Source organism: Ochotona curzoniae, unplaced genomic scaffold (assembly GCF_017591425.1).
Source record: "Ochotona curzoniae isolate NIBS_2020 unplaced genomic scaffold, NIBS_Ocur_1.0 contig_4754, whole genome shotgun sequence".
Classification (NCBI taxonomy): Eukaryota; Metazoa; Chordata; class Mammalia; order Lagomorpha; family Ochotonidae; genus Ochotona; species Ochotona curzoniae.
Genome location: NW_024466378.1, coordinates 1,286,012 through 1,312,822, shown reverse-complemented (window position 1 = coordinate 1,312,822; position 26,811 = coordinate 1,286,012). Strand labels below are relative to the sequence as shown.

At 40.2% G+C, this 26,811-nt stretch overlaps 1 protein-coding gene across 12 annotated transcripts in view; it reads left to right on the top strand.

Moving 5' to 3' along the window:
- DCAF6 (DDB1 and CUL4 associated factor 6) overlaps positions 1–26,811 on the top strand; it is a 110,807-nt gene that overhangs the window by 35,122 nt on the left and 48,874 nt on the right. For 9 of the 12 annotated variants that reach the window (XM_040987559.1, XM_040987557.1, XM_040987556.1 and 6 more), the window contains 6 exons: positions 1,083–1,196; positions 6,868–7,003; positions 7,845–8,059; positions 10,597–10,690; positions 12,607–12,726; positions 13,236–13,487. In XM_040987559.1, the coding sequence (XP_040843493.1) occupies positions 1,083–1,196; positions 6,868–7,003; positions 7,845–8,059; positions 10,597–10,690; positions 12,607–12,726; positions 13,236–13,487 (931 nt within the window). Of the gene's footprint in view, positions 1–1,082; positions 1,197–6,867; positions 7,004–7,844; positions 8,060–10,596; positions 10,691–12,606; positions 12,727–13,235; positions 13,488–22,499; positions 22,671–26,811 lie in introns of all 12 variants that reach the window. The other 3 variants (XM_040987549.1, XM_040987547.1, XM_040987548.1) reach the window with 1 other exon arrangement.

The following is a 26,811-nucleotide window of genomic DNA, read 5'->3' as shown; positions in this document are numbered from 1 at the left end:
AGATACATCTCCTTATCTCCTATTCTGTCTATACTGTACACACACACCCATATAAATTTTATTTCTGTGAATAATATTGCAAGCTCCCATCGTCGGTATTACTTCCCAAATGTCCTCAACACCCAGCCTTGGACCAGGCCAAAGCTGAGATCCAGGAAATCCATCTGCGTCTCCTCATGGGCGGCATGGACCCATGCACCTGCTCTGCTTCCCAGGGTGTATGCATCACCAGGAAACTGGAACTAGGAGTGGAGACCAGGACTTTGAACCCTAGTCCTCTGCTGAAGGATGTGGCTGTCCCTAGCAGCAACTTTGTTTAAAGGGGCAGGTGCAGGGTCCCAAAGCTTTGAGCTGTCCTCTGTTGCCCTCCTAGGCCACACGCAGGGAGCTGGATGGGAAGTGGGGCTGCTGGGACAGGAACTGGTGATCCCATATGGGATCCTGGCACTGCAAGGCAGAGTATTAGCCTGTGAGCCTCCATGCTGGCCCTAAATGATGCCTTTTGGTGATCAGAAGTACTAAGTGTTGTCTGAAATACTGGTTAGTATTTTGCAGTTAGTACTTTTTCTTCCTGTTCAGGAAGTGTTTTCCTATGTGAAACTTATTTTCTCTGTAGGAAATTTTATTTTTTTGAGGTCAGTGCTGTGGTGTAGTAGGCTAAAGGCTCCATCTTCAGATCTTTGATAAGACTCTTCCCTGTGCAGCTCATTCAGAGTGTTACAACTTCCCCAGCTGTAGGTATCTGCTCCTGCCGCTAACTTTCTTCTGCTGTAGACCCTGGGAGGCACTGGGGTCACCTCAAGTCATTGGGTTGCTGTCCCCTACATGACTGAAACACACAAGGAGCAGAAAATTAAAAGTAGTTGATAAAGTTAGACATTACAGTTTGTATTAAGGTTTTTTAGTAATGAAGAATGAATGCATTGTTTTATGCATTTCCATCTGTAGTTTTGAGTCAGCAAAGCTAAGTCATAAATGATTAAAATGCATGTTTTGTGTTAGTTTTGTGAGCAGTAACATGGTGTTCCGGAGCCTTCTGGTTGAATGGTCAGTAATTACCCGTACCTTGTTTTCGTCCTCAGATCATGACTGTACCAAATGACCCTTACACTTTTCTGTCTTGTGGTGAAGACGGGACTGTCCGGTGGTTTGATACCCGCATCAAAACTAGCTGCACCAAGGAAGACTGCAAAGATGTAAGAATTCAACTTTTGTACAGTATGATGCAGAATAAACTAAGATTATATTTGGATTGTAAATTATTTCTTAGTAATAAAACTATGAATTAATATTTTAAGATTTATTTTGATAATATCTTCAATAAGTATGCATTTTATAGTCTCAGAAATTATTAAAATGCTAATATTGAAGTTTGAAAATGTATATGTGGATTGTAGTTGAAACATTTTTAAAAAATTGCATATTTAACAGTGTATTCTGTTATAAAAACTTCAGTAATTTATCAGTGTGTCTTTTTTATTCATGACCCTGGCTTTTCTTCCCTGAAGTTCATAATTGGCTTCATTTTCAGTTTGAGAGCTGGGCAGCGTTAGAATAGTGTTATGGGCTAAGGAGGAGAGGTTGGTTCTATCCACCCAAAAAGGCTAAAGAAAGAACAAAACAGAACAGAAACTTAAATTTAAAAGTTACTTCCCTTGTTCTTTGGTAACTGGCTGACAAAATCAATAGGAACATAGCTAAATAAAAGCAAGCTACTTTGTTTAAAGTGGAAGGGACTTGGTCATGGTGCGCAGTGAGGGTGGAGCCTTTGAGAAGCTGGTAGTGCTCCAGGCCTGAGTCCCCAGGAGTGCTGAGCAGCTTGACTCCAGTTTTGTGAGATGGAACTTGAACATGCGTTAACATCATTTTGAGTTTTAGCTTGATTTGCCTGGTGTTTAGTACATCAACTTTGGTCTAAAGCAGTTGTCTCTCCAGTTTTTATTTTAAAATATCCTTTGTTCTTGTCATCTGATTAAAACTCCACAAATTTCTGTCATTTTGGGCTGTTAATGAAGACAGTTGACTTAGTAAGTAGGAGTGATAAGCTCGGTGCCTAACCCCACGAAGCCAAGAATGGCTACAAGATGCAGGCTTCTAGCAACATGTTTATCCAATTTAGCTCACTTTTCTTTCTTTTTCTTTTTTTTAAAGGTAATTATTTTTTAATTTTGATGATTTTTACATAGTTGATTAGGGTGCAAAGGGTCAAGGTCTACAGGAAGGTGGTGAGACCATTATTTCCACATTCTCTTTTTTTTCTTCCTGTATCTGGGGGAAGGGAGGAGATAAGGGGAGAAGCCACACCCACCTCCAAACCACCTTTGTACCCTGGGATGGAGGACAGCCACCCAGTACCGCACCAGAGTTCCTGATGTGGGGCATGCTCCTCAGGTCCTACCCATGAGGTTTTGAGAGTTCAACACTTTTGAATTGCTGCCGATCTCGCCACTCCAAGCACAATGAAATCTCTCTAGAATCCATTGATTAACATAGTCCAGCTTAGAGTCTCTGCCCAGATATTCACTGCCAATGCTTGGCTGGGGTAGTTGATCGATTTGTTCTGTCCTCGTCCTCTGTTATGGTACCAAGTGTCCTCTGCAGACTCCAGTGTACTGCCATATCCTCCATGTGCACCTGGATATGCTGTCCACTGCTCCATCTGAGCCTCTGAGGGTGCCAGCTCTGATAGTTGAATTGTATGGTTAGACCGTGGAACCTGCAATTCTCTCCATGATTAGGGTTCTGAGTCCAGCGATTCATTTGGGGGGATCCCAAAAGAAACTTTATCTGAGGTGATCCCAGGGCTACCTAATTTTTGTGTGTGCATGCCAATATAGGGTCCAGCACAGTCAGTCACCCCATTCAGCTTATGCACATGCTGATCGTTGCAGTTGCTGGGTTGGTTCTGTCTCTAGCCCTGTCTTCTATACAAACCAGCGGGTGCTGCAGCCCAACCCAATCCTGCCCACTACACACTTGGCCCTCATGTAAACCAGTGGGAGCTGCAACCTAGTTGGAGCGACCTGCAAAACCCTCATCAGGCCCACTCCCCCTGCCCTGGTTCCCATGCTTAGCAGTATGTAGACTGGTCTAGTCTGCTCCACATCCCATTTTTCTCTTACATGTGTCAATGGGCATTGAAGCCTGGTTCAACACAACCAACCCCACTATCCAGCCCACATATATGCCGGCATGTGCCTCTCTCTGTCTAGGCAAGCCTGTCCCAGTCCTGGTTTTTATGCTCAGCAGTTGGAGTGACAACCCAAGAGGGATATCCCACTCTTTCCCTAATGGACCCACTCCCAGATCTTGTACTCTCCAGGTGGTACTGCAGTTTAGCTTGACAGAGTTTTCTCCAGTGCCATCATCTGTTAGCTGATGCTGCAGCAAAGCCCAGCTCACCCTCACCCACTCTGGCTTATGCATGTTCCCGTAGGTATAGTCAGCCCAGCCTGGCTTGTACTCGATCCAGCTTACATGCAGGCCAACAGGTGTTGTAGCCCTGCCCACCCTCGTCTACTGTGATTAATATATGTTAGGAGTGAAAAGGTCACTTTATATATTTGAAATAGACAAGAAACAAAATAAAAAGTAGTTTTAAAAAGTTAAGCATTGCAGTTTATATTAAGCTTTTTAGGTATTAATTTTTGTTTTATTTATGACAGAGCTATAGAGAGGGGCGGGGAACAGATATTTTCCATCTGCTGGCTCACTCCCCAAATGGCTGGGTCAGAGGAGGCCAGAACTTCCACCCAGGTCTCTCCCATAGGTGGCAGGGCCCACGTACCTGGCAGCCTCCTGCTGCCTTCCCAGGCACACTAGCAGGGAGCTAGGTCAGGAAGGGAGCAGCCAGTGCTCACTGGCATACTGGCACCACTGCGCTGTTACACCAGCATGTGTATGAGCTTCTATGTTATGTTTATTGTGTGTGTACACACACACACACATACACAGAAATCAGAAAGCATTGAATTAAATGTAGAAATAAGTTTAGAATATCAGGTTCTTTGGGGTGTTTGGCATCCTTGTTCCTTAACAGTGTTATATACTAACATTAGTTATTTCAGTTTAAAAATCATTTATTTATAGCGTGTATCTGAAAGGCAGAGTAGCAGAAGCATTGACAGGTGTCTTCCATCTGCTGGTGCACTCTCCTAGTGCTCACACAGCCAGGACTTGGCCAGCCACTCTGCATCTCCTGTGTGGGGGCAGGAATCCAAGCACTTGGCCCGTCCCTTGCTGCCGGCTCAGAGGGACATGAATAAGAAGCCGAATCAGGGCAGAGGTGCCTGGAACCCAAGCTCAGGCTTGCCAGCGTTCATGTGTGTACAAAGTGGTGCCTTCGCTACTGTGTTAAATGCTCGCCCTCAAATCTTTTAATTTTTATTTTAGTACACAGTATAGCAAAATTTAATCGTGCTTTTCTCAGCACAAAGCCCATGAAAATCAGAAATGAAGGCTAAGAAATATTTTTTCTTTGGTTTATATATGAAAGTGAATAAACACAGAGACTATCAAGAAAAATTGATAATTAAAGTAATTCATAACTACTAAAAGCAGGAGTTATAGAAGGTGTGGTAAATTGGCCCCAGGGCAGTGGTTCAGTGGCTTAAGTCTTGCCTTGTATGCATGGGCTCCTCTTCAGCTGCTCCACTTTCCATTTGCTTCGAGCCTAGAGCCTGAGAAAATAGCAGAAGATGGCCCAAGGCCTTGGGACTCTGTACTTGCATGGGAGACCTGGAAGAAGCTCTTTGCTGTAGCTTGAGTTGCCTCATCCCTGGCCATTGCAGCCACTTGGGGAGTGAAACAGTGGACAGTCTTTCATCTCTCCTTCTCTCTGCAAATCTGGTTTTCCAATAAAAATAAATAAATCCCTCCCCCCCAAAAAAACGACATGGTGAGTCAATTTCATGTAATAAAAAGCAGTGTTGTTGGGTTATTAAATAAGTAAAGCTGGGACTGATGCAGTGGCTTAGCAAGCTAAACCTCTGCTTGTAGTACCAGTATCCCATATGGTTGGAGATTTTAGTCCTGGCTGCTCCACTTCCAGTCCAGTTCCCTGCCTATGGTCTAGGAAAGCAGTAGAGGATGGCCCAAGGCCCTGGGTTCCTGTGCACCTGGGAACACCCAGAAGTCTCCTGGCTTTCGACCTAGCCAGCTCTGGACATTGCAGCCATGGCGACATTGTGATCCATTGGATGGAACATCTGCCTCTCTCTATTTCTCTGACTTTCAAATAAAATAAATAAGTCTTTAAGAATAATAAAATAAATAAATGAAGCTTGCAGTAAATATAAAACCTTGGCTGTGCTGAGAGGGTCAGGGACTCTAGAATCGCCGAAGAAAAGTAGTAGATGCGCAGAGAACCTTAGGATGGGAGAATAGCTCTTGCTAAAGCTTCTGCAGAGCAGTCATGATATTACGGTAAGACCTGTTGTTTGCAGGCTTTGTGTGTGTAAAGGTACTTCAAAATTTTATGGAAAACGGAACTAAGAAAAGTTTATTTTGGTGCATAAGTGTTTAGAAGTTCATGCATATGAATGACTTTTCAAAAAGTCCATGGGAAATATATTTTATGAAAAACTATGTGTTGGGGGACCAATATCGTGGTGTAACAGGTTGTGCTACGGCCTGCGTTAGTGGCATTCTATATAGACACCAGTTGCTGTCTTAGCTGCTCCATTTCCAATCCCTCTCTCTGCCACTGTCCCTGCAAAAGTAGTTGAAAATGGCCAAAGGGCTTCAGCCCCTGCACCCACATGAGAGATTTGGAAGAAGCTCCTGGCTTTGGCCTGGTCCAGCCCTGGCTGTTGGGACAGCGGATGAAAGATCTCTGGCTCTCCAATTCTTTCTGTAATTTCCCTTTCAAATAAAATCAGTGACATCTTATAAAATGGACTCTAGCATTATTTCCACCAAAGTAATTTTTATATATTAATCCAATTTTCTACAAACTTTTAAAAGTACTTACATATGTTTTTAAGTTTCTAAAAAGTTTATAAGAAAAGTCTATAATGTTAAAATCAATTTGTACTGTTTTTATTATATTTTTAGTAGCAATTATAACTGAAATGCAGTAAGTACCATATGAAATGATAAAAATCAGAGATAAAGGTGAAATATACCTCATGTTTACTGTCACATGGACCAATAGTAGCCTGTTATCCTAATGGTATTAATGACCATTAAGCATTATAGTAGTCATCCATTACATTGCTGGTAGATGAGTTTTTACATTTCTAAAGAAGGTGTTTGTCATTCATGACTATGGGAGGATTTAGCAGGCGTGTCTGAGAAACAGCTCAACTTGTATCAGTATCAGGAAATATAGCTAGTCTTGAAATGGGGTTTAAATTGTGGTAATACAAGTAATGAGTTTCTTGAATTATTATCAGCTTTAGTTGCATGCCACTAATCTGTCATAATTATTGAATATTTTAGTGTTATATTTGGGAATCATTTTTATTTTTTTCTTCAGAATGAATTTTATGTCACTCAAAATTGAGTGTCTTTAATCAGATTTAAAGTTTCTATATAATTTTTTTTGCTTACATCATAAGTGGGCAGTAATTTAGTGAGAATCAGTAATTTTGGAGTTATATAGCAAATTTTAAATTATTTTCTTCAGCATGATAAATTGTTAAGGAGGAGTATTGATTTGGTATAATTGGTTTGGTTTCACAGAGGCACAATTATTAGAAACATTTTGATAAAAACCTAGAAAAGTTAAAAAACAACATAATTTTTCCCTTTATTGTGTTATGCCTTAGGATTTTTTTTCTTTTAGTGAAAGGGAGAAATTGAAGTACAGCCTCAACTGTACTGAGCAGTACGTTTATGTAACTGAGCCTGTGTTATCTTTTGTAGGATATTTTGATTAACTGTCGCCGTGCTGCCACGTCTGTAGCCATTTGTCCACCAATACCATATTATCTTGCTGTAGGTTGTTCTGATAGCTCAGTACGAATATATGATCGTCGGATGCTGGGCACAAGAGCTACAGGTAAGGTGATAACATTAGAGAAAAAGAAAGACTGCTCATCCAAAGACTAAATCTTCCACATTTCAGTTTTAAATCATATCAGTAAAAAGGGACATAAAGTGTGGTAAGGGAAAACTACAAAAGATCTTCTCTTGTAGAAGTGGATGAAATATCCTGTTGGATAGATACATACGCTTAAGGGAAACAATAATACTATACGGTGAAACTACAGACTTACTGTTACTCAGTAGAGAGGACACAATTGTCATTGTGAGAAGTGTAACAATTCATTGTGCAGGATTGTGGGATTCCTAGAGTTTAGGATTTCTAGAGCTCCCTACACTGAGGTGCAAAGTGTTGGACCTTTTGCTATCTAACAATAATGTCAGTGAAGAACAGAATTAGTTAAAATTGGCTAGTATTCTATCTAGTATGCTAATAAGCATAAGCTTTCCTGTCATAGAAATTAAATTACCTTAATTTGAGAGAGGGTTTGGAAGATGTTATTTTATTGTAATGTATTACTTATATTAATAAAAACATTTACATAATCTTGAATTCTGGATAATTTTGATTTTATTTGTACTAAAATATTACTGAAAACTTGGCTTTCGAGTTCCCCAGGAAACTGCATATCTTCAGGTTGACTCAATTTTTAAAAAATTCCAATTTTTGGAATATAGTACTACTATGCAGTTTTAAATACAGTGGCATAGTGCCTTAATATAAGTTACAAATGTTTCATGACATGGTAAGTACAGGCAAATATAGAAAAGCTAGTATGGCAATGAAGAAGTGTGTTTATAAGTTTCATCGAGAGTCCTACTTTGATTTTTAAATAACCCCCCATTTCTTTATGTAGGGAATTATGCAGGGCGAGGAACTACTGGAATGGTTGCCCGTTTCATTCCTTCCCATCTTAATAATAAATCCTGCAGAGTGACGTCCCTGTGTTATAGCGAAGATGGTCAAGAGATTCTCGTTAGTTACTCTTCAGATTACATCTATCTTTTTGACCCAAAAGATGATACAGCACGAGAACTTAAAACTCCTTCTGCAGAAGAGAGAAGAGAAGAGGTGGGTTTATTCAGAGCCATAGTCTTCAGTCAGTGTGGAAAACATTCATGCAGTAGCTGCCAAGTGTTTTGATGATCCAGCAAATGTTAGTTTTTGAGGCAGTTAGGGAATAAGCCAGAGCATGTATCGAACAGCAGGGGCTGGTGGCGAATAGGACTCCAGAAATGAAGTGTTGTGAATGGTTATTACATGAAGCCATTTAGTAATAAAATATTTTTCTAACTTTAGGCAAGCACAGGAATGGTAAGAAAGATCAATAATTCAATGCACAAAAGGCAACTATTGTAATAGGAAATGTAAAGATAAACTTCTTTTTTTTTATTTAAGAGTGAACACTTTTACCAAGTTGCATATATATATATATATATATATATATATATGTCATGCCATTCATTTTTTTGATATTTCCAACTCTGTATTTTTTCCTTTATTGTCATTATTGTTATTATTATCCCTTTCCTGCAACATTCTGGTCATTCTCCTCTTTGATCCATCCCACTTTCAGACTTCTTTATTGAATTGATTTTTTCATTTCTTCTTGATTTTGATACCTTGTATCTAAAAGTGTATTCCAGATCTGATTACTGTTTTCAACCCTGACTGCTCTATCACCATTCCTCAAAGCATCAACAAATCATAGATTGTTAAGGTAGCTTTCCAGCTAGTTTTCCTGTTTGTCCTTAACTACAGTCCTTTAGCTATGCCAGCCAGCGTGATCCTTGAAGCAGGGGTGAAGTCGTTGAATAGCCTCAGCATCCTGCAGTGATTCCCCATTTCACAGCAAAGCAAAGCTGAGGCCTTTAACAATGGCTTCTCATGCGGCTGCTATTACCGCAAGGTTCTGTATCAGACTGCCTGTTTAAGCTTTGATTATTCTGCTTCGAAGTGTGCAATACTCTTTATGCACCTGGGAAGGAACAAACGAGGACTCAGTTACTTGAGGCCCTGCTCTCCGTGAGAGAGATCTGAATCGAATCATGGGCTCTTGGCTCTGATCTGCACTCAGCTAATCCGTTACGGACATTGGTGCATTGGTGGAGTGGTCCAGCAGGTGGGAGGTAGCGCATGCTCTTCCTGTCTGCTTTTCCATCACTCTGCTTTGTGAAAGATTGAATCTAACGGTGCCTTCTAGAGGCCGTGTATTGTGCAGTCCTGAGGAGTGCTGCTGCTTCTCTCTTCTTTACACACATCTCCTTACTAACTCAGACCCACCAGGCTTGTTTCTGCCTTAGAGTTTTTGTATTTTCTCCACCCAAAATGTTGCTCCATAGAAGCCTGGATTTCTGAAGTATTTTTTATCTTTTTTCATGTCGCTTTCTTAGTGAGGATTTTTCTCACCACTCTATTTGTAATTTCAGGTCTGAACTGTCCGATACCACGTATCTATGTATTTACTCCTTTGTTCTCCTTGACACTTACTATTTTATATGTGTTGATTCTATTTTTTATTCTTCATATGCAAGAGTAATTCTAAAAGTTCATGGAAAAATTAAATTGAAAAATAAGTTTATTTGCTGAGCCCCAAAATTGGAGTACATGTATAGTTTGCTCATTGTTTGCACTGTTACGTGTGTTGGTAATTTGCCTAGAATGTATTTGGTATCACCAATGCTTAAGGTGAAGAAATGGCTTCCTGGTTCAGATGGAAAGGGATAGGTCATATTTGCATTCAGATTCTTTAGGTTGAAGATACTAAGTATAGGCTGTTAGTATCAATGGATGTTTATCATCATTGTGAATTTTGCAAAAGGCTTAGCTTTTCTCATTTGCGATTTTGATCTAGCATCTTCTTTGCATACTACCTAAAGTTGTGAAATGGAAGTATTGATTAATGTATTTTTTAAAGATTTTTTTTCAATGGAAAGGCAGATATGCAGAGAAGAGAAGGGACAGAGAGGAAGATTTTCCATCCAATGGTTCACTCCCTAAGTGACCGCAATGGCTGGTGCTATGCCGATCTCAAGCCAGGAGCCTAGAGCCTCTTCCAGGTCTCCCACGAGGCTCCAGGGTCCCAAGGCTTTGGGCCACCCTTGACTGCTTTCCAGGCCACAAGCAGGGAGCTGGATGGGAAGTGGAGCTGCCAGGATTAGAACTGGTGCCAATATGGGATCCCGGTGTGTTCCAGGCGAGGACTTTAGCTGCCAGGCTACCATGCCAGGCCCACTAATGTATTTTTTAAAAATATGTGTGTGTATGTGTTTGAAAGGTAGAGTGACACAGATGGGGGGTGGGGAGCAATACAGAAAGGGAGATTTTCCATGCACTGGCTCATCTCCAGCCGGGTGTGGGCCAGGAGCCTGTAATTTCTTCCAAGTGTCCCACGCAAGTTTCAGGGATTTAAGTACTTGCGCTTTTTCCTGCTGTTTTCTGCTGCCTTCTTACGCGCCTTAGCAAAAAGCTTGATTAGAAGTGGAACAACCAGGACTTCAAGCAGACATTCTGAAATGGGATACTGGTGCTGAAGTACTTGTTTTAGGAGTTGAGAGCAAATGCTTTTGTTTCTGATCTCTGTGTAATGTACCTATCCTTGTCCTTAGTTGCGACAGCCTCCTGTTAAGCGTTTGAGACTTCGTGGCGATTGGTCAGATACTGGACCCAGAGCGAGGCCTGAGAGTGAAAGAGAACGAGATGGTAACTCTATTTTTGTCAGCTTCTTTTGGTGTGTGACAAAATTAAAATAATCATTAAAAATCATTAAAAATAATGATTTTAATGTTTCCAATTTTTTCCCCATTGTAAATGATATTGGTGAACATTCTTACACATGTCCTTTGGTATACTTGTGCAAATGTGTCTCAGCATACATTTCTACAGGTGGAGTGACAGTCGCTGCAGAAGTAAGCTTTCTTTTTCCTTTTTTTCTTTTTGGATAGAGAGAAAGAGAGGACTCCCTTCTGTTTGTTCACTTCCTAAATACCTGCGGTGGCTGGGACTAGAACCAGGAGCCAGGGTAGGACTCTCAGAAGGGTGGCAGAAGCTTAGCCACTTGAGCCATCATTTGTCACCTCTCGGAGTCTGCATGGAAGGGCAGCTCGAAACAAGAGCTAGTGCTGGAAGTCAGACGCAGCCACTCTTAGCCACAGGCTGCATGTGCCCTGCTGGGCTCGATAGTCATCACATTATTGCTGGAAAAGGATAAAATTATTTGCATTCTCACTGAAAGGATAAAAATACCCACTGCCCTCTGTGGACTATTCGGTATTATCAAACTTGTTGACTTTTGCCTTTTTATTAGATGTAAAGAGAAAGGAATGCTAAAGTTTTGTAACAGCTTATGAAAAAGTATTTCCTTTAAAGTGCAATTGACAACTATAAAAAATTGCCTTGGGAGCTTTAAGATGGCACATTTTACAATAGAGTTCATCTGATTGTATTTTACTGACTGGGCTTGTAGCTAAAATTGTTGATCCAATGAGTCTGAAAGCTCTTTTGGTCAAAAACATATTCCCTATTATGTTATCATTGGTATTTTTCATAATATGTACTTAAAATATTAAGCTGCATTATATAAAGGCAACAAAGTCTAAGATAAATTCTGATTCTACAGAAATATTGAAAGAAAGGATTTCCACTTTGAATTATTTGATTATAAAATATAGAGTTTTCAGATTTTAAATTTGACTGCTTATTTCTAATTTAAAATGTCTTTAGGGAAAAAATTCCTTTATCTGAAGGGAAAAAAAGGAGAGAGAGAAAAAATGAAATTCTTTCTGGTGTCATTTAATCTCAAAAACCAGAACTTGGCTTACATAGATAAATGAGGTTAGAACAATTCATTTTAAGGGGAATTCATCCAAAAATCTAAGGCTATTTTGTGTTTTTCTTTTCTTTTTTTTTTTTTTTTAAAGATTTATTTTTATTATGTTTTTTGATTGGAAAGGCGGATATACAGAGAGGAGAGACAGAGAGGAAGATCTTCTGTCCGATGATTCACTCCCCAAGTGAGCGCAACGGGCCGATGCTATGCCGATCCGAAGCCAGGAGCCTCTTCCGGGTCTCCCACACGGGTGCAGGGTCCCAAAGCTTTGGGCCGTCCTCGACTGCTTTCCCAGGCCACAAGCAGGGAGCTGGAAGGGAAGCGGGGCTGCCGGGATTAGAACCGGCGCCCATATGGGCTCCCGGGCGTGCAAGGCGAGGACCTTTAACCACTTGCGCCACCGCGCCGGGCCCTATTTTGTGTTTTTCTTTGATCGTGTTGATTTAATGAGAAAGAACACTTTTATTTTAATTTATTCATTAACCCTTCCTAGATGGTCACAGTTAGAACTAAAGAGGTAAATTGGGGAAAGTGTGGAAAGTCGTACAATAGGCAAAGATGAGGACACATGAACATATTTCTTGCACAAATAACATATAAATTATCAGTCATGTAAGCACTTATTACAAAAAATGATGCGGGGCGGAGGTGTTTATATACATTCATATAATTTATTTAAGCAATGCTACTTGTTAGTGCTTTAGTTTTGAAGCATTTTAAATCTGAGCATTCACATTAATGATAGATCTTAATGACTAAAGTCACCAATGAAACTTACGTTTTATAATAGGAGAGCAAAGTCCCAATGTGTCGTTGATGCAGAGAATGTCTGACATGTTATCAAGATGGTTTGAAGAAGCAAGCGAAGTTGCACAAAGCAATAGAGGCCGAGGAAGATCTCGACCCAGAGGTAATTTTTCTTATTAAAGCTGTCAGAAAGCTGGCAAAAACTATGTGTTGAAGCCAGTTCTATTTATGTCACCTGAATGGAGCCACTTTTGTGCTGCCAGGTTTCTATTGTGTTGTATGAAGCACTAGAGGATAGAAAGTGTTGGATAACTTGTCCCTTCTGATTCCACTAGACATAGCCTGTCTTCAAAAAAGAGAAAAACTCTGAGATTTCCATTTTAATCCTTTTATTTGTGCATTATGAGCATGTGAGAATAGAAGTAAGCAGAATTCTATAAATGATTTTTATGTAATTGGAGAGATTGTTCTAGGAAGAATGGTTATAGATGTATTTTTACTCCTTTTGTTTAGCTTCTTTTGTTTAATGGAACAAACCACCAGTGTATGTTATTGATATCCTCTAGTTATTTCTATATGGCTGTGTTTGCACCCCGAAAACACCGCTTTAGAATATTTGGTTTTGTAAGATGGTTAAAGTTCAAATTTGCATTAACATGTATTTTCTTAAAGGTGGAATGAGTCAGTCAGATGTTTCAGCTGTTCCTGCTGGCCCATCAAGTTCTGATTTGGAACTGGGTGAAACTGCAATGGATGTAGATGCTCCGGCGAATCAGTTCCTTCAAGCTTCTCCGTCCTCCGCTGCCTCAGCTCAGGCGCTTGTGACCCCATCTCCCACAGAAAGCCAGCACTTTACATCGTCACCAGATACCGAGCAGAGACATGCTGTTGAGGCATCTGGCCGCCAAACACATCGTCAGTCTGGTGAGGATGTTTCCCTTTATGAACACTCTTGTCATTTGATGACCATGAGAACTTTCTTACAGGGTATTTTGAAAGCTACTGAATCACACGTAAACTTCCTGGATAATGACATGTAATATGTGAACATGTAGCTCACTGTTTTAAACACCAACTTCCAGTGTGCCTAACTTGCATGACTTTTAACAAATAGCGACAATGTAAAATAATTCTTTTGCAAATACAGATAGTGTTATGATAGTCTAATACACCTGTCTTACAGATCATTTTAAACACCATTGTAGACCAGAAATCTTTCTAAATTCTATTGTGTGTCTGTATTCCTGATAGTGATTACTATTATTAGCATCTTTGTATTCGTAGTTTTCTTCAAATTACAAAATACTTTTAATATGTTCTATATGATGGAGTTGACCTCTGTCAAAAATATGTACACCATATCAGAAGAATTATTTCTTCACTACTGACATGAAAAAAGAATTATTTAACAAATCCTTTTCCTCTTGGTACTTGAAGCTAATGAAAACAAACAAAAAAAAAACTCTTAAATTCTGTTAAAATAGCACTTTCCTGTCAATATTAGCTTCTCTTGTTCAATTTGTTCTCTCAAATATGGAATATACTAATATTTATATTAGTAATTTTTCATAGACATCTATAGTGTACTCTCTTCCTTAATGTAGGTATTCATTTTTTTAGGTTCTTCTAAAGAAGCATTTAGTTAATACAGAATCAAAAATAATAATGAGAAATATAGCTGGCAGGCTCAAGCTTAAAGCCTATTAAAAATACTTAAAAGCTTAGTTGCCAGACTGTCACTTTTTTGGATTCTAACCAGATCACCAGATATGTAGTCGTTTAAATTAAGTGCTCTTTGATTAGTATATTTTGTTAAATAGATAGTTCATTTTCAATGTCTTTAAGATAGGAGCTTGAGTCAAGCATGTACACTGTTAACACTCTGTGCAGTTTACTCAGAGTGATGAGTAATGACACAAAGTCAGATTTCCATGTTAGAATCAGTACAGCGCTTCTAGCTCCAGTAAGTACTGACAGAAACAGTTAAAAGATTGCTTTTCAAAGCAAGCAATATTGGTAAAAACAAGAAACTATTTTTTCCCAAAGATTGATTTATTTTTATTTGCCACTATCGCCAGAGTAGAGCTGATCCAAAACCAGGAGCAAGGAGCTTCTTCTGGGTGTTCCACATGGATACAGGGTCCCAAAGCCTTGAGCCATCTTCTACTGCTTCCCAAACCACAAGCAGGGAGCTGGATGGAAAGTGGAGCACCCAGGACACACACTGGGTGCCCATGTGCCCATTGCGTTGGGCATTAAAAGCAAGAATTTTTTTGAAAATGTATTTCTTTCTTTATTTTTTGAAGAATCACACATTTAAAAAATACTTTTAGATTTATTTATTTTTATTGGAAAGTCAGATATACGGAAAGGAAGAGAGACAGAGAGGAAGATCTTCCATCCAATGATTTACTCCCCAAGTGACTGCAATGCCTGGAGCTGAGCCAGTCCAAACCAGGAGCCAGGAGCCTCTTCCGGGTCTCCCATGTGGGTGCAGGGTCCTAAGGCTTTGGGCTGTCCTCAGCTGGCTTCCCAGGCCACAAGCAGGGAGCTAGATGGGGAGCAGGGCTGCCAGGATTAGAACCAGCATCCATATGAAATCCCGGTGTATGCAAAGCAAGGACTTTAGCCACTAGGGCATCGCACGGGGCCCTGAAGATATATTTCTTTTTATTGAAAGTCAGATTTACAGAGAAAGGGAGGGGAAAAGAGAATCTTCCATCTGCTGGTTCACTCCTCAAGTGGCTACAATGGCCAGAGCTGAGTCAATCCAAAGGCAGGAGCCAGGAGCTTCTTCCAAGTCTCCCTCAGGTGCAGGGTCCCAAGGCTTTGGGCTGTCTTCTACTGCTTTCCCAGGCTTTTACCAGGGAGCCGGATGGGAAGTGAAGCAATCAAGAGATGATCTGGCACCCGTATGGGATCCTGGCGGATGCAGGGTGAGGCTTTAGCCACTAGTCTATCACGTGGGCCCTGTAATTTTTAATGTGACATATATTCTCTAAAATATTCTTGGAGATTTTTTTCAGGAAAACTTGTTAAAAGAAACAAACAAACTTTATATAGCCCATCTGCAAGCTCCACTGATAGTTAATTTCATTGGTTTCTTAAGCACAATATGCCTATATTTAGTATATGTAATACTGTTTCACATTGATGCATTCAATGTTTAATACAGATATTCATTGTTAAAGTTATTTGAAACATTGAAATAGATAAAATAATTATAATGATAACATGAATCATTAGTTTAACATTCTTGACACCTTTGCCCACAAATTTTTCAGAGATTTTTAAGTGAAAAAATTATTAAAAACTTGGCTAATTAATCTAGCACTAATTGGAATATTTCAGTTTTACTCCATATGATTGGTACTGAGGAAAATGATTTGGTGTTAGGTGTAATAATCTAAATGTGATGTCTGTAACTGTTCTGACAGTAGCCTTTTCATGATCTGAGAACCCTGCAGTTCCTCAGTAAGGTCATAATGTTTCTTGCTTTGTTTGGTTATTTTTTTTTTTCCAGTCTCTTTTGTACTTACCATGTCCCTAAATGCAGATGAATTTGTATAAAGTGAGAATTGTTCGTTGGGTGACTATAATAAGTGCGAGTTTCACCTGGAGCCTTAATTATTATTGTCCTGCATAGAGGCAGAAAGTAAAATGTTTGTATATTCTTGCCTTGCTTTGGATATCCCTTCAAATTGCTTATGCCTTTCCTTTATATTCCTTGTCTTGCCTCAGTCCTTCTTATTGGCTGGAAGGAAATAGATGATGGGCGTGTGAAAACTTGCCAGGCAGGACCCCATCTATGGTTGAATCTAAGCCTGCCATTTCTTAGATTACAACTGAGTCCCCGAGTCAAGAAAGACATGAACCCGAGTTTCCGTGGGTTCTCAACACCGTGAGTCAGAGCAGCCTTTCAGTAATGCTGCTGTCCAGCCGTGCAAAATGGTCCCCTCTACTCTTTCAAGGCTTTAGAACATTAAAACTTTCCTTTTCTGTACCCTGCTCTTAGCTGCTAACCCCTGGTGCACAGTGAAAAGCAAAGCATTCATTTTCCTACTGTAGACTCTCGGTTTTCCAGCATCCTTACTCCTACAATGTCTGAGATAGAAACAGAAACACATTCTGGAAGAAATGTATCTGCTCCTATCAAAAACTAGCCAGTTCAGTTCCCATCCCTTTCCAGTGTCATTGTCATTGCATTTTCTGTGAAACTATTGCTTTTGACTATTTCCTTTTGTTAAAAAAAAAAATCTTAATTATCCCATGTTCCACTCCGGCTACTGTCTTATTTTTTCTGTTCTTTTGGTGTGGTTAGCATTGTCAAAAATAATTCCATGCTTATGTTGTCTATACTTGTGTCATCTTAAATTTATTTTTGACCAATCCCAATCTACCATTTAAACCTCTTTTCCCTTGAAACTTACAAGAGTCACCAGTGATTTCCATCTTGCCAAATTTAGAGACTTAATTTTAATTTGTTCTTTTATTACATTTTTTTTTAAACCCAATTACATTTAACATTTTCTGCCTCTCTTAAAACATTTTTTTCCTTCAATGTTGGCTGGTTTTCAGCAGTCATTATAAATTTTTTTTTAAAGATTTATTTATTTATTGGAAAGTCAGATATACAGAGAGGAGGAGAGACAGACAGGAAGATCTTCCGTCAAATGATTCACTCCCCAAGTGAGTGCAACGGCCGATGCTATGCCAATCTGAAGCCAGGATCCAGGAACTTCTTCCAGGTCTCCCACACATATGCAGGGTCCCAAAGCTTTGGGCCATCCTCGACTGCTTTCCCAGGCCACAAGCAGGGAGCTGGATGGGAAGTGGAGCTGCCAGGATTAGAACCTGCGCCCAATGGGATCCCGGGCGCGTTCAAGGCGAGGACTTTAGCCACTAGGCCTTGCTGCCGGGCCCAATCATTATACTTCTAAGTATTACAGTTAAATGCTTTAGTTCTGGGTGTCTTACCTACAAGAGTCTCGTCCCTGAGGAATTTTTTCAGTTGCCCATAGCTTTTAGAATCTCTTCTTAAATTCATGACCCCTAAATATATACAATCTTATCTTTTACCCTAAATCCCAGATTTCTGTATTCAATTGCTATTTGAATATTTTTGTTTGGTTTCCTTTATATCTCCCTTAAGATGTCCAAGTTAAAATTTAATTTAGCCTCCTGCCCTTTCTGTGCGTTAATCTGTTTATCTGGGTCCTTTTATGACTTAAGGGATGGTGTTACTCATTCACTTGCTTACTCTGATTACCTGGGCATTTTTCCTGATCCCTCTCTTTCCCGCACCTCTTAGGCCAGAGTCATCTCTAAGTCTTACTGGTTTGTGTCTAAACGGTAGCCTGCTTCTTTCCATCTCACCATCATTTCTTGTCTCTTCCTTAATCCTTCAGCTGTACTTGTTCCCCTGTAATTTATTCTTCAAGTAGAAGGCAAAATGAGTGTTTTGATCATTCAAATCATGTAACTTTGTTGGGTGAAGCCCTTCCGAGTTTTCTAGTCTTATTTAGAAATACAGTTAGAAAAGAAAAAAACCGTATGCACCAGCATGCCTGGCCCTTTCCCCCTTCTCTAACCTCATCTCCTCCTTTCTCAGTCTCTGTTGGTCATTACATTCCAGGTGTGCTGGTTTCCTCTCAGTCATTTTAATATGCCATGTATCTTTTGCATGTTTTTTCTCACCATTTTTGGGGAGGGGGGCTGTCTTCTACTTCCCTCTCCCTTCTTTTTATGAGCGTTTGTTATCATTCTTGTACCTTCCCCAGTTTGTTACATAGCCAACTCCTTTTTTCTTGGCTCTTATTTCAAATGCCACTCAAAAAAGATCTTTTATAAATCCCATAGGCAATCTTTTCTTCTATTTTGAAATCTACGTGTAGCAATGTTTCTTGTAAAGAACTCATAAAAACGTTTAATTTGCCTTGTTTATTTAGCTGTGTAAATTTGAGAAAGAGACAGAGGGCTCCCATCAGCTGGTCATTTGTCCAAATGCATATAGCACCAGGACTGAGCCAAATCCAAGCGGAACCGAAGAACTCCATTCAGATCTCCCCTGAGGGCCCCCAGGACCCAAGTGCTTGAGCTCAGAAGAAGGGCTCATGTTCCAGCCCAGGCACTCCTCCTCACAGGGATGTGGGCATCTCAACGCCATGTCTTAATGTCTAGGTCCAACACTTGTCTTCCTCTAATTTTCCTTTTACTTTGAATTGTTTATAACTCATTACTCTTCCTGGAATCAGTGAAAATCAGTGAAGGATTGACAAGTTTTAAGACAAAACAAAATGCACAGAGATCATGAGGACAAGAAATATAAAGAATGACAGATTTGTAGAAGATAGACAAAGTACTTCCAAATCTAGTGTCCAGGAGGAAGCCCCTATGTATTGTAGAATTAGAATGTGAAGTTAGAACTAATTAGACCTTCGTAGTGTCAACATGAGCTGTTTTTATTATTCTACTACAGAACAATTAAGCTGTTAAAATAGTGCAGTCTTTTCAGAGAGCACAAGAGTAGGGCTAATAGTTTCAGGGGGTGGAAGAACAAATTTCCTGCTACTCTGTTGTATGTATTGCTTTCAAAATTCAGCTCATTGTATCCACTGTGTTTACATTTTTCAATTTGGCTTAAGTTAGCAAGACCTGCTTTTCCAAATTTACTCACACTTATGAACAATATGTATATGCATTTCCAAAGAGTGTGTATAGCTGCAAGCTGTTAGCAGGATAGGTTTTTAATCTGGTATGTTTGATTAGAGGCCAAATTCTATAGTTGCCTTTCCTAGTTAATTATGTGTTAAGGTGTTTTCCTGGCCTTCTTCCCCCCCCCTCCCTTTTTAAATTAAGTTGAAAACATCATCATTGAATTAACCTTTAAACGAGGTATATTTTTCTTTGAAAAACACTGGCAACATTGAATAGATGGTTCATAATAATTTTATAACGACATCTTATTTTTTCTAAGTTCTAAACATCACTGTATATATACATCTAAAGTCACTAAGTGTTTCTAGAAAAAGGGCTCAGGGTCACATAGAATATCTCTGGGTACATTTGGAATAGAGAGCTAGAAATTTTAATGAAACTGGGTGAATTTTTTATACTGTTGCTCTTTTTTTAAAGCAACATTGAACGTGATGTATTTTTATGGTAGATGTATAGAACAGTGGACCTTATGGCTGTGTACCAGCGCTTCGTGTTGCCACAAGCACTGCTGCTGCGCTGGCTGCAGAGAAGGTGTCAGGCACCGTGCTGTCGAGCATTGCTGTCCGTGAACGCCACTTGACTCGATGCTGGAAGGTTTTCAGGAAGTAATCACGTACGAGAGATTGTGGTGCTGCTTGGGTCACATAGTAAATCTTTTTTTTTTTTTTTAAGACTTATTTATTTTATTGGAAAGGCAGAGAATACAGAGAGGAAGATCCGTCCAATGATTCATTCCCTACGTGGCCGCAAGGGCTGGAGCTGCACCGATCTGAAACCAGAAGTCAGGAACTTCTTTCTGGTTCTCCCACACAGGTGCAGGGTCCCAAGGCTTTCCCAGGCCACAAGCAGGGAGCTGGATGGGAAGTGGAGCTGCCGGGTTCAGAAGCATCGCCCATATGGGATCCTGGCAAGTTCAATGCGAGGACCTTAATCATTACGCTATCACGCCGGGCCCCAACACATAGTAAATCTTAACCACCAATTGCTAATTCAATCAAATTCCTTACAACCAGGGATCACAGTAGCAAGAGTTTATACCTGTCTCTGACATCACCGATTCCCAAAATAGTACAGCACATCTTATGCCTTCACAATCTATATATGAAAAGCCAAGATTATTTGGGAGTTTTGCTAATTTACTGCTGATGTTCCTGAGATACATTTTATGTATTTCTAACCCAAATCTACAATTGTTGACCTCTCTGCCCATATTCTTTGCCTGTCCTTTGTTTATAGTTGAACCAAAACCAGTTCCTCCTGTCATCTAATCTTTCTTCCTTGGTCCATTCAAGGACATCTTTTCTGCAGTTAACTGTTTCTTTTCAAGCACGATCCCTCCCCCTCCACCCGCAATGAAACATTCTCCATGAGATGGTGAGTTTGCGTATTTCCCCACCAACTGAAGCACACACACCTCCTTTGGCCCTTCGCCCCCCACAACCGTCTCCAGTTTCTCTGTTCAGCACCAACAGCAAGACTCCTGCAGAATATCTGTGCTGTGTGTCTATTTCAACACCTGCCCTTCTTTTGCACTTATTGCAGTTGGGTTTGGTCTCTGACGTTTCACAGAATTCCTGTCCAGGTGTCAGTAACTTGCAGTGGCGCGTGATCTGTGACTAGAGCTGTTTGTTACCTGGCAGTGTTTGAGCAGCATTCAAGAGAACTCTGTCTGCCAGCCTTCTTGACTCACTCTCATTACTTAGCCTGTGGAACTCTGTTCACGACGTACTTCTCCAAGACCCTCTTATACTTTCCGGAGGTTTTTTTCTCCTCTTAAATGTTAAGTAGCTGTTAGACCTCTTCTCTGTCATTGATTCATCTTTAGGAGTCTTCAAGTGACATCCACATTTATTGCTCTGAATTCTATGCTCTTTTACCCATGTCCCTACTTAATTTCTCCACAAGAATGCCTATCGATTCTTTGCTTCACGCCATTTGCTACTTGTTTTTCCTTCATTTTTTGCCATAGCAACAAATGTCTACTGTTTTTTCTTTGACCTGACCCAGAATCAGTGGAATCACTTTACATCCAAGCTATCAATGAGTTGTGCCTCCTTTTTCTTGGAAATCTATTTGATGTGCTAATGCACATCCTGCTTGAACAGTTACACTTGTTCTTCCCTCAGCTGGTAGTGTTTGCCTTCAGATAGCCGTGTGGTTCTCACCTTCATGGCCCGGAGGTATAACAACTGTTGCTTCTACTGTCTCTCTTACTTGCGCAGTTTTCCTCCATAGGACACAATGAAACAATAGCTTCTTGCAGGGTTTCTTATTATTTTTAATTCTTTTCAGAAACACCTGTGACCTTTTTTGTAATGACTTATTTATTTGAAAGGCAGATTGATGGAGAGGAAGAGAGAACTTTCACTGCTGGCTCATTAGCCACAGAGCCAGGACTAAGCCAGGCCAAACTAGGAGGCAGGGACGCCGTGCTGGTCTCCCAGGTGGTGACAGGGCCTCAATACTTGGGCCATGTGGTTTTTTGTTGTTTGTTTGTTTTTTTGCGGCCTTCCAGGCACATTTGCAGAAAACTGGAGCAGAAGCCAAGGCTGGAATCCACATTGTTAAATGGGATACCAACACTGCAAATGGTTACTTAGCCTGTTGCGCTACATCACAGGTCTCTAATCACTTCTTCAGATGTGATATTGATTATGTAATTTTTTTTCAGTTTAAAATATAAATGACAATTCTAACATCAAAAGTGACATTTATCTGAAGAATGTGTAACTTGACAGCTTTTAAGGAGCTCTAATACATTCTAAGATACGTCTAAATGTATAATAACCTCATCGTTTTAGCAATTTTAGTAATTATTGATTGGAATTAGTGAGGTAGCTTAAAAGTTCTCTATATAGGTTAGAATATTTCGGTGATGTTTTCAACATTTGTTTTTCCTTGCTATCATTTTGCTTTAAAAAATGGTTAATTTAGTGACGAAATGTTGACTTTAAATTTTGCTTATACAGGACTTTATTTTTATCCTGTTTGCTAAAACATTCCTTGAGAAATTTTTATATTTGATTCATCATAGTTTAAGGATGTATACATGTAGTTTATGTTTTACTGGTCAAGCTAAGATTTCTTTTGGTAATTTTCAGTAAAATCTAATGAGACATGTTTTATTCGTATCTTTCCTCTCTTTAATGTGTTATCACATGCTTGTTCCTTTCTGTTTTCTCACTGTCTTTCTCACCTTTCTTTCCCTATTTGTGTCAGAGTTTTTAAGGGGGCCTGAGATAGCTTTGCTCCGTAAGCGCCTGCAACAACTGAGGCTTAAGAAGGCTGAGCAGCAGAGGCAGCAGGAGCTGGCTGCCCAGGCCCAGGAGCAGGCTTCTCCTCCCGGTCAGGCTCCGTGTGAGGGCTCTCCCCACGACCCTCATGCTGCAGGTTGTTACTGCCAAGCGTCCTTAAGCAGCTGCTAGAACTGCTCTTTAATACTGCTGCTGTGCAATAAGCTTCCCTTTCCCCCTTGGAAACAGAAAGCTAATGTGCTTGCAGCTTCCGCCACCCTTCCTTGCACATGATGGTTGTTGAGCCTAGCTCTTAGAGGGTCAAATGGTAGTAGCATTTCCCAGAGTGATGAATATATGGGATGGTTTTTAAAAAAAACTTACTTCAATACACATTTACTATTGCTATAGCCAACATATTAGTCTTAATATATATGTGTATCTTGGAGAGTCAGAATAACAGTGAGTGAGCTAGAGAGGGCTCTCCATCTGCTAGTTTAGTCCTCAGCTGACCGCAACAGCTGGGTCTGTGCTGAAGGGAGGAGCTAGAAACCCCATCCTCTGTCCGCTTCCCTATCCCTGCTTACTGGATTCAGGTAGGAGTGGGGAGAGAAGAAGGTACCTGCTACGGTTTGCTGGTTCACTCCTAAAACGCTGCTGATGCTAGGGGTGCCCAGAGGCCAAGTACCCACCCTCATGTATGCTAATGGGTGTCAGGGCCAGGGTTCCACTTACTAAGCCACCACCCACTGGCTGCCTAGAAGCAGGAACTGGACCTGGAGCTTAAATCAGGGCTCATAGTGGGTTAGGGCCATTTCAGCTGACCTTTTACTTGTATGCCAAATTGCCTGCCCAAAATAAAATAGTTTTTCGTAGTCCTGTAGTGATGCTAGAGCCTACATGCATACTGTTATTCACATTTCCTTAATGTTTAAATAGATCTGTATCTTATGGGTGCTAGCTGTTTATTGTTGTTATTATCATTATTGTTATTCACTAGTTAACCAATATGCCTATATGAATCTTGTAGTCTAGCATTTGGGCATATTACTGTTCCAACTTAATTCTTCCTCTGTCAACATTTGAAAAATGTCACTATCTTTTAGAGTTACTGTTGAAAGGCAAAGTTACAGAGAGAGAGAGAGCGAGCACGAGACCGCCCATCAGTTGGCTTACATCCCAAGATGGCTACAGCTTGGGGCAGGGACCAGGCTAAAGCCAGGACCCAGGAGCTGCTTCCAGGTCTCATGGATGCAGGGGCGAAGCACTTGGACCATCTTCCACTGGTTTCTCAAGTGTGTTAGCAGAGATCTGGATCACAATTGGCACCCAAGTGGAATGCCAGTTTCTCAGGCAGAAGATTTACCTGCTGTGCCACTGTGCCAGCCCCTTCTTACTCTCTGCCTAATCAGCTGTCTTATATGTAGGACAGATGAAGTACTCATGGTCCTGTCCTGATGTGATCACATTGTGATCAAACAGTAAAAATTTGTGCTTTTATCTTTTTATTGAGCATTTTAATGACCCTGTTCTTTTATGACCAGAAAGCTCATGATACTCAATATAAATTTGTTGAGAAAAATGAACACAGCAAAACCCAAAATAATGTGCCAGCTTAGTTATTTCAAGATGGAGATTAGGTACTGTAAATCCTATAGTTTAGGTATTATGGTAGGCGTGTAAACCTTGTATTTAGGAGTGGAAATGTGTCAAGAGGGTCTCACACCAATGAATGTAGAATTCTGCCCCTGAAATGAGTAAGGGACTTGGGCATTATTTACATTGAGAACTATCAATTATTTGAGGGTAGTCTGCTAGAACTTGACAGAACTGGAAGGCCCCTTCACCAATCTGTTGTTTGTAGTAAATGCTGTGACAAAATAAAATAAATGTAAAACACTGGATTATAGTTATGATATCTGAGGCAGATCATGAATGTGATTTTAGTGGAGGAAACACAGCCAAGCAAGGCGTCTGATTTCTTCTTTTTCTGTGGGGAAATACATTTTTCTGTGCTTAAAACTAACAACCAGAAAATTTGATCAGATTATTATGATGTTTCTTAATGAAACAATCTATGATTTTGTGTTATGTATAATGCTAACCAAAGTACTTTGAAAACAAAAACAGACCTAAACACCAATAAAAAGGAAAATAAAGCGTCTCTGAATCAGTATTTTTAAAGATATTATTCATTTGAAAAATAAAGTTACAAATAGTATAGTGGTAGAGGGAAAGATCTTCCGTTGACTGGTTCACTCCCCAGATCATTGCAATAGCTGTGAAGTGGGTTAGGCCAAAACCAGGAATCAGAAACCATTCTCTGGGTCTCCCTCGTGAGTAAGAGGGGCCCAGGTACTCGGGCCATCTTCCCCTGCTTTCCCAGGCACACTCACAGGGAGCTGGATCAGCCGTGGGGCAGCAGTTGGGAGCTGAACTTGTGTGCATATGGGTTGCTGGTGTCAAAGGAGGTGGCTTTACTAATCTGTCGTGCCACAATTCCAGCACAGTACATCAGCATTTAAAAAATACTGAAGTTGAGTGGGTGGAAAACTAAGAATTATCTTTTTTTGTTGTTTGTTTGTTACTAAAAACATTCTTGAACCTCTGAGACTGCCTGTGTAAAACAGTCATTAGAAATGCCAGTGTTGACACTCAAAGAATGATGCCCCTTCCACCTGCAAGGTGAGGTACTTTAGCTATATCTTCCTCTGTTAACATGTGAAGTCCCAACCAGACTGTGTTCATTTGCTAGTACTACTTCTGTTTAAAATATATATATATATATATTTATTTTACTTGAAAGTCAGTTATAGCGTCAAGTAAATACCACAATTAGGATTTTAGATTTTAGTATTTTCATGGAAAAATGTGGAATAGCTGTAAACCATACTGCAAAAAGTGATTTTTAAATTATCTCCCCATCTACTAAAGTATTTCTGGATTTTAACTATTTGTAGGAGATACTACTGTTTGTAAACTAACAAAGTTAAATTTAGCATTGTCTGGGAAACATTTTCCTTTGAAAATGTAGGACTGATAAAAAAAGGTAAAGATTTATATATTTATTTGAAAAGCATAGTTATACAGAGTGATGGGAGAGGTCTTCCGTCCCTGTTGACTTCCTAAATGGCCACAGTGGCCTGAGCTGGGCTGCTCTGAAGCCAGGAGCTTCTGTGATCTGAAAGCAGGAGTCTCCTGCATCTGTGCAGACACTCAGTACTTTCCTAGGGCGTGTTAGCACAGATCCGCGTGGGAAGTGGAGTAGCTGGAACTCAAACCAGCACCCTGATGGAATGCTGTGCCTCAAGCAACAGCTTTGCTTGCCACACCACAGTACTGCTTTCACACAAATCTTAAACGTGTTAAGATGAATTGATAGTCCCTGATTTCTGTAGAGTAGTGTGATTGAACCCTTCTGCAGAAATAATCTGCCTGCTGTGATATCAGACGGGAAGAAGGTTGATGCGGTTAATGATACTCCCGGATGGGACGTTGTCTGTCCAGTGCCAGTGTTTCTTGGCAGTTGAAACTAAAACATCGCTCTAGAGCACCATCTGAGATGATATCACTCTTGGTTTCAAATTGCAGTTTAAAACTAACTATGTAAAATAGATATTAAAAGATGTTGAGACAATGGTTTTTCTTCCCCAACCCTTGTTTTGAACGTTTTCATTACTCTTTTGCGAAAATTCTAACACAGAATATTTGAGAGTGATGCTGTTCACATTTCAGCATGAAGGAAGATAACGAGTAGTAGTCCACCTGCTTGCTGACTCATGTCACCCCCAAAGCTAGTCGCTAGTTGCTTTGGGAGTCTGAATCCTTGTTGAGCTTTAAAAAATTGCAATCTGTTAGAAATAAATGATTATCTTCAGAACCACATATAGTTGTTCAAACTCAGATTATATTGGCTTTATGGATTTTTTACCTTACTCATTCAAAAAAAAAAAAAAAACCACAGTGAGATGCTTCATTAAAAAAAAATGTATTTACCTTATCTACATGAAAAGCAGAGTAGAAGAAAGAGAGGCAGTCTTCTGTCTGCTGACTTCCTAAGTGCCTGAAATGACCAGAACCAGGCCAGGATGAAACTGAGAGCCCGCAGCGCTGGTTACATTTCCCATGTTGGTGACAGATACCCACGCATTGGAGCCACCTTTGCTACCTCAGGATGCAGTAGCATGGAGCCGGATTAGAGCGGAGGAGCCAGGAGCCGACTTGGGGCTTTAATATGGGATGTGGATATCGCAAGCAGCTGCTTAATTTACCATACCACACTTTCACCCCTTTTGTAT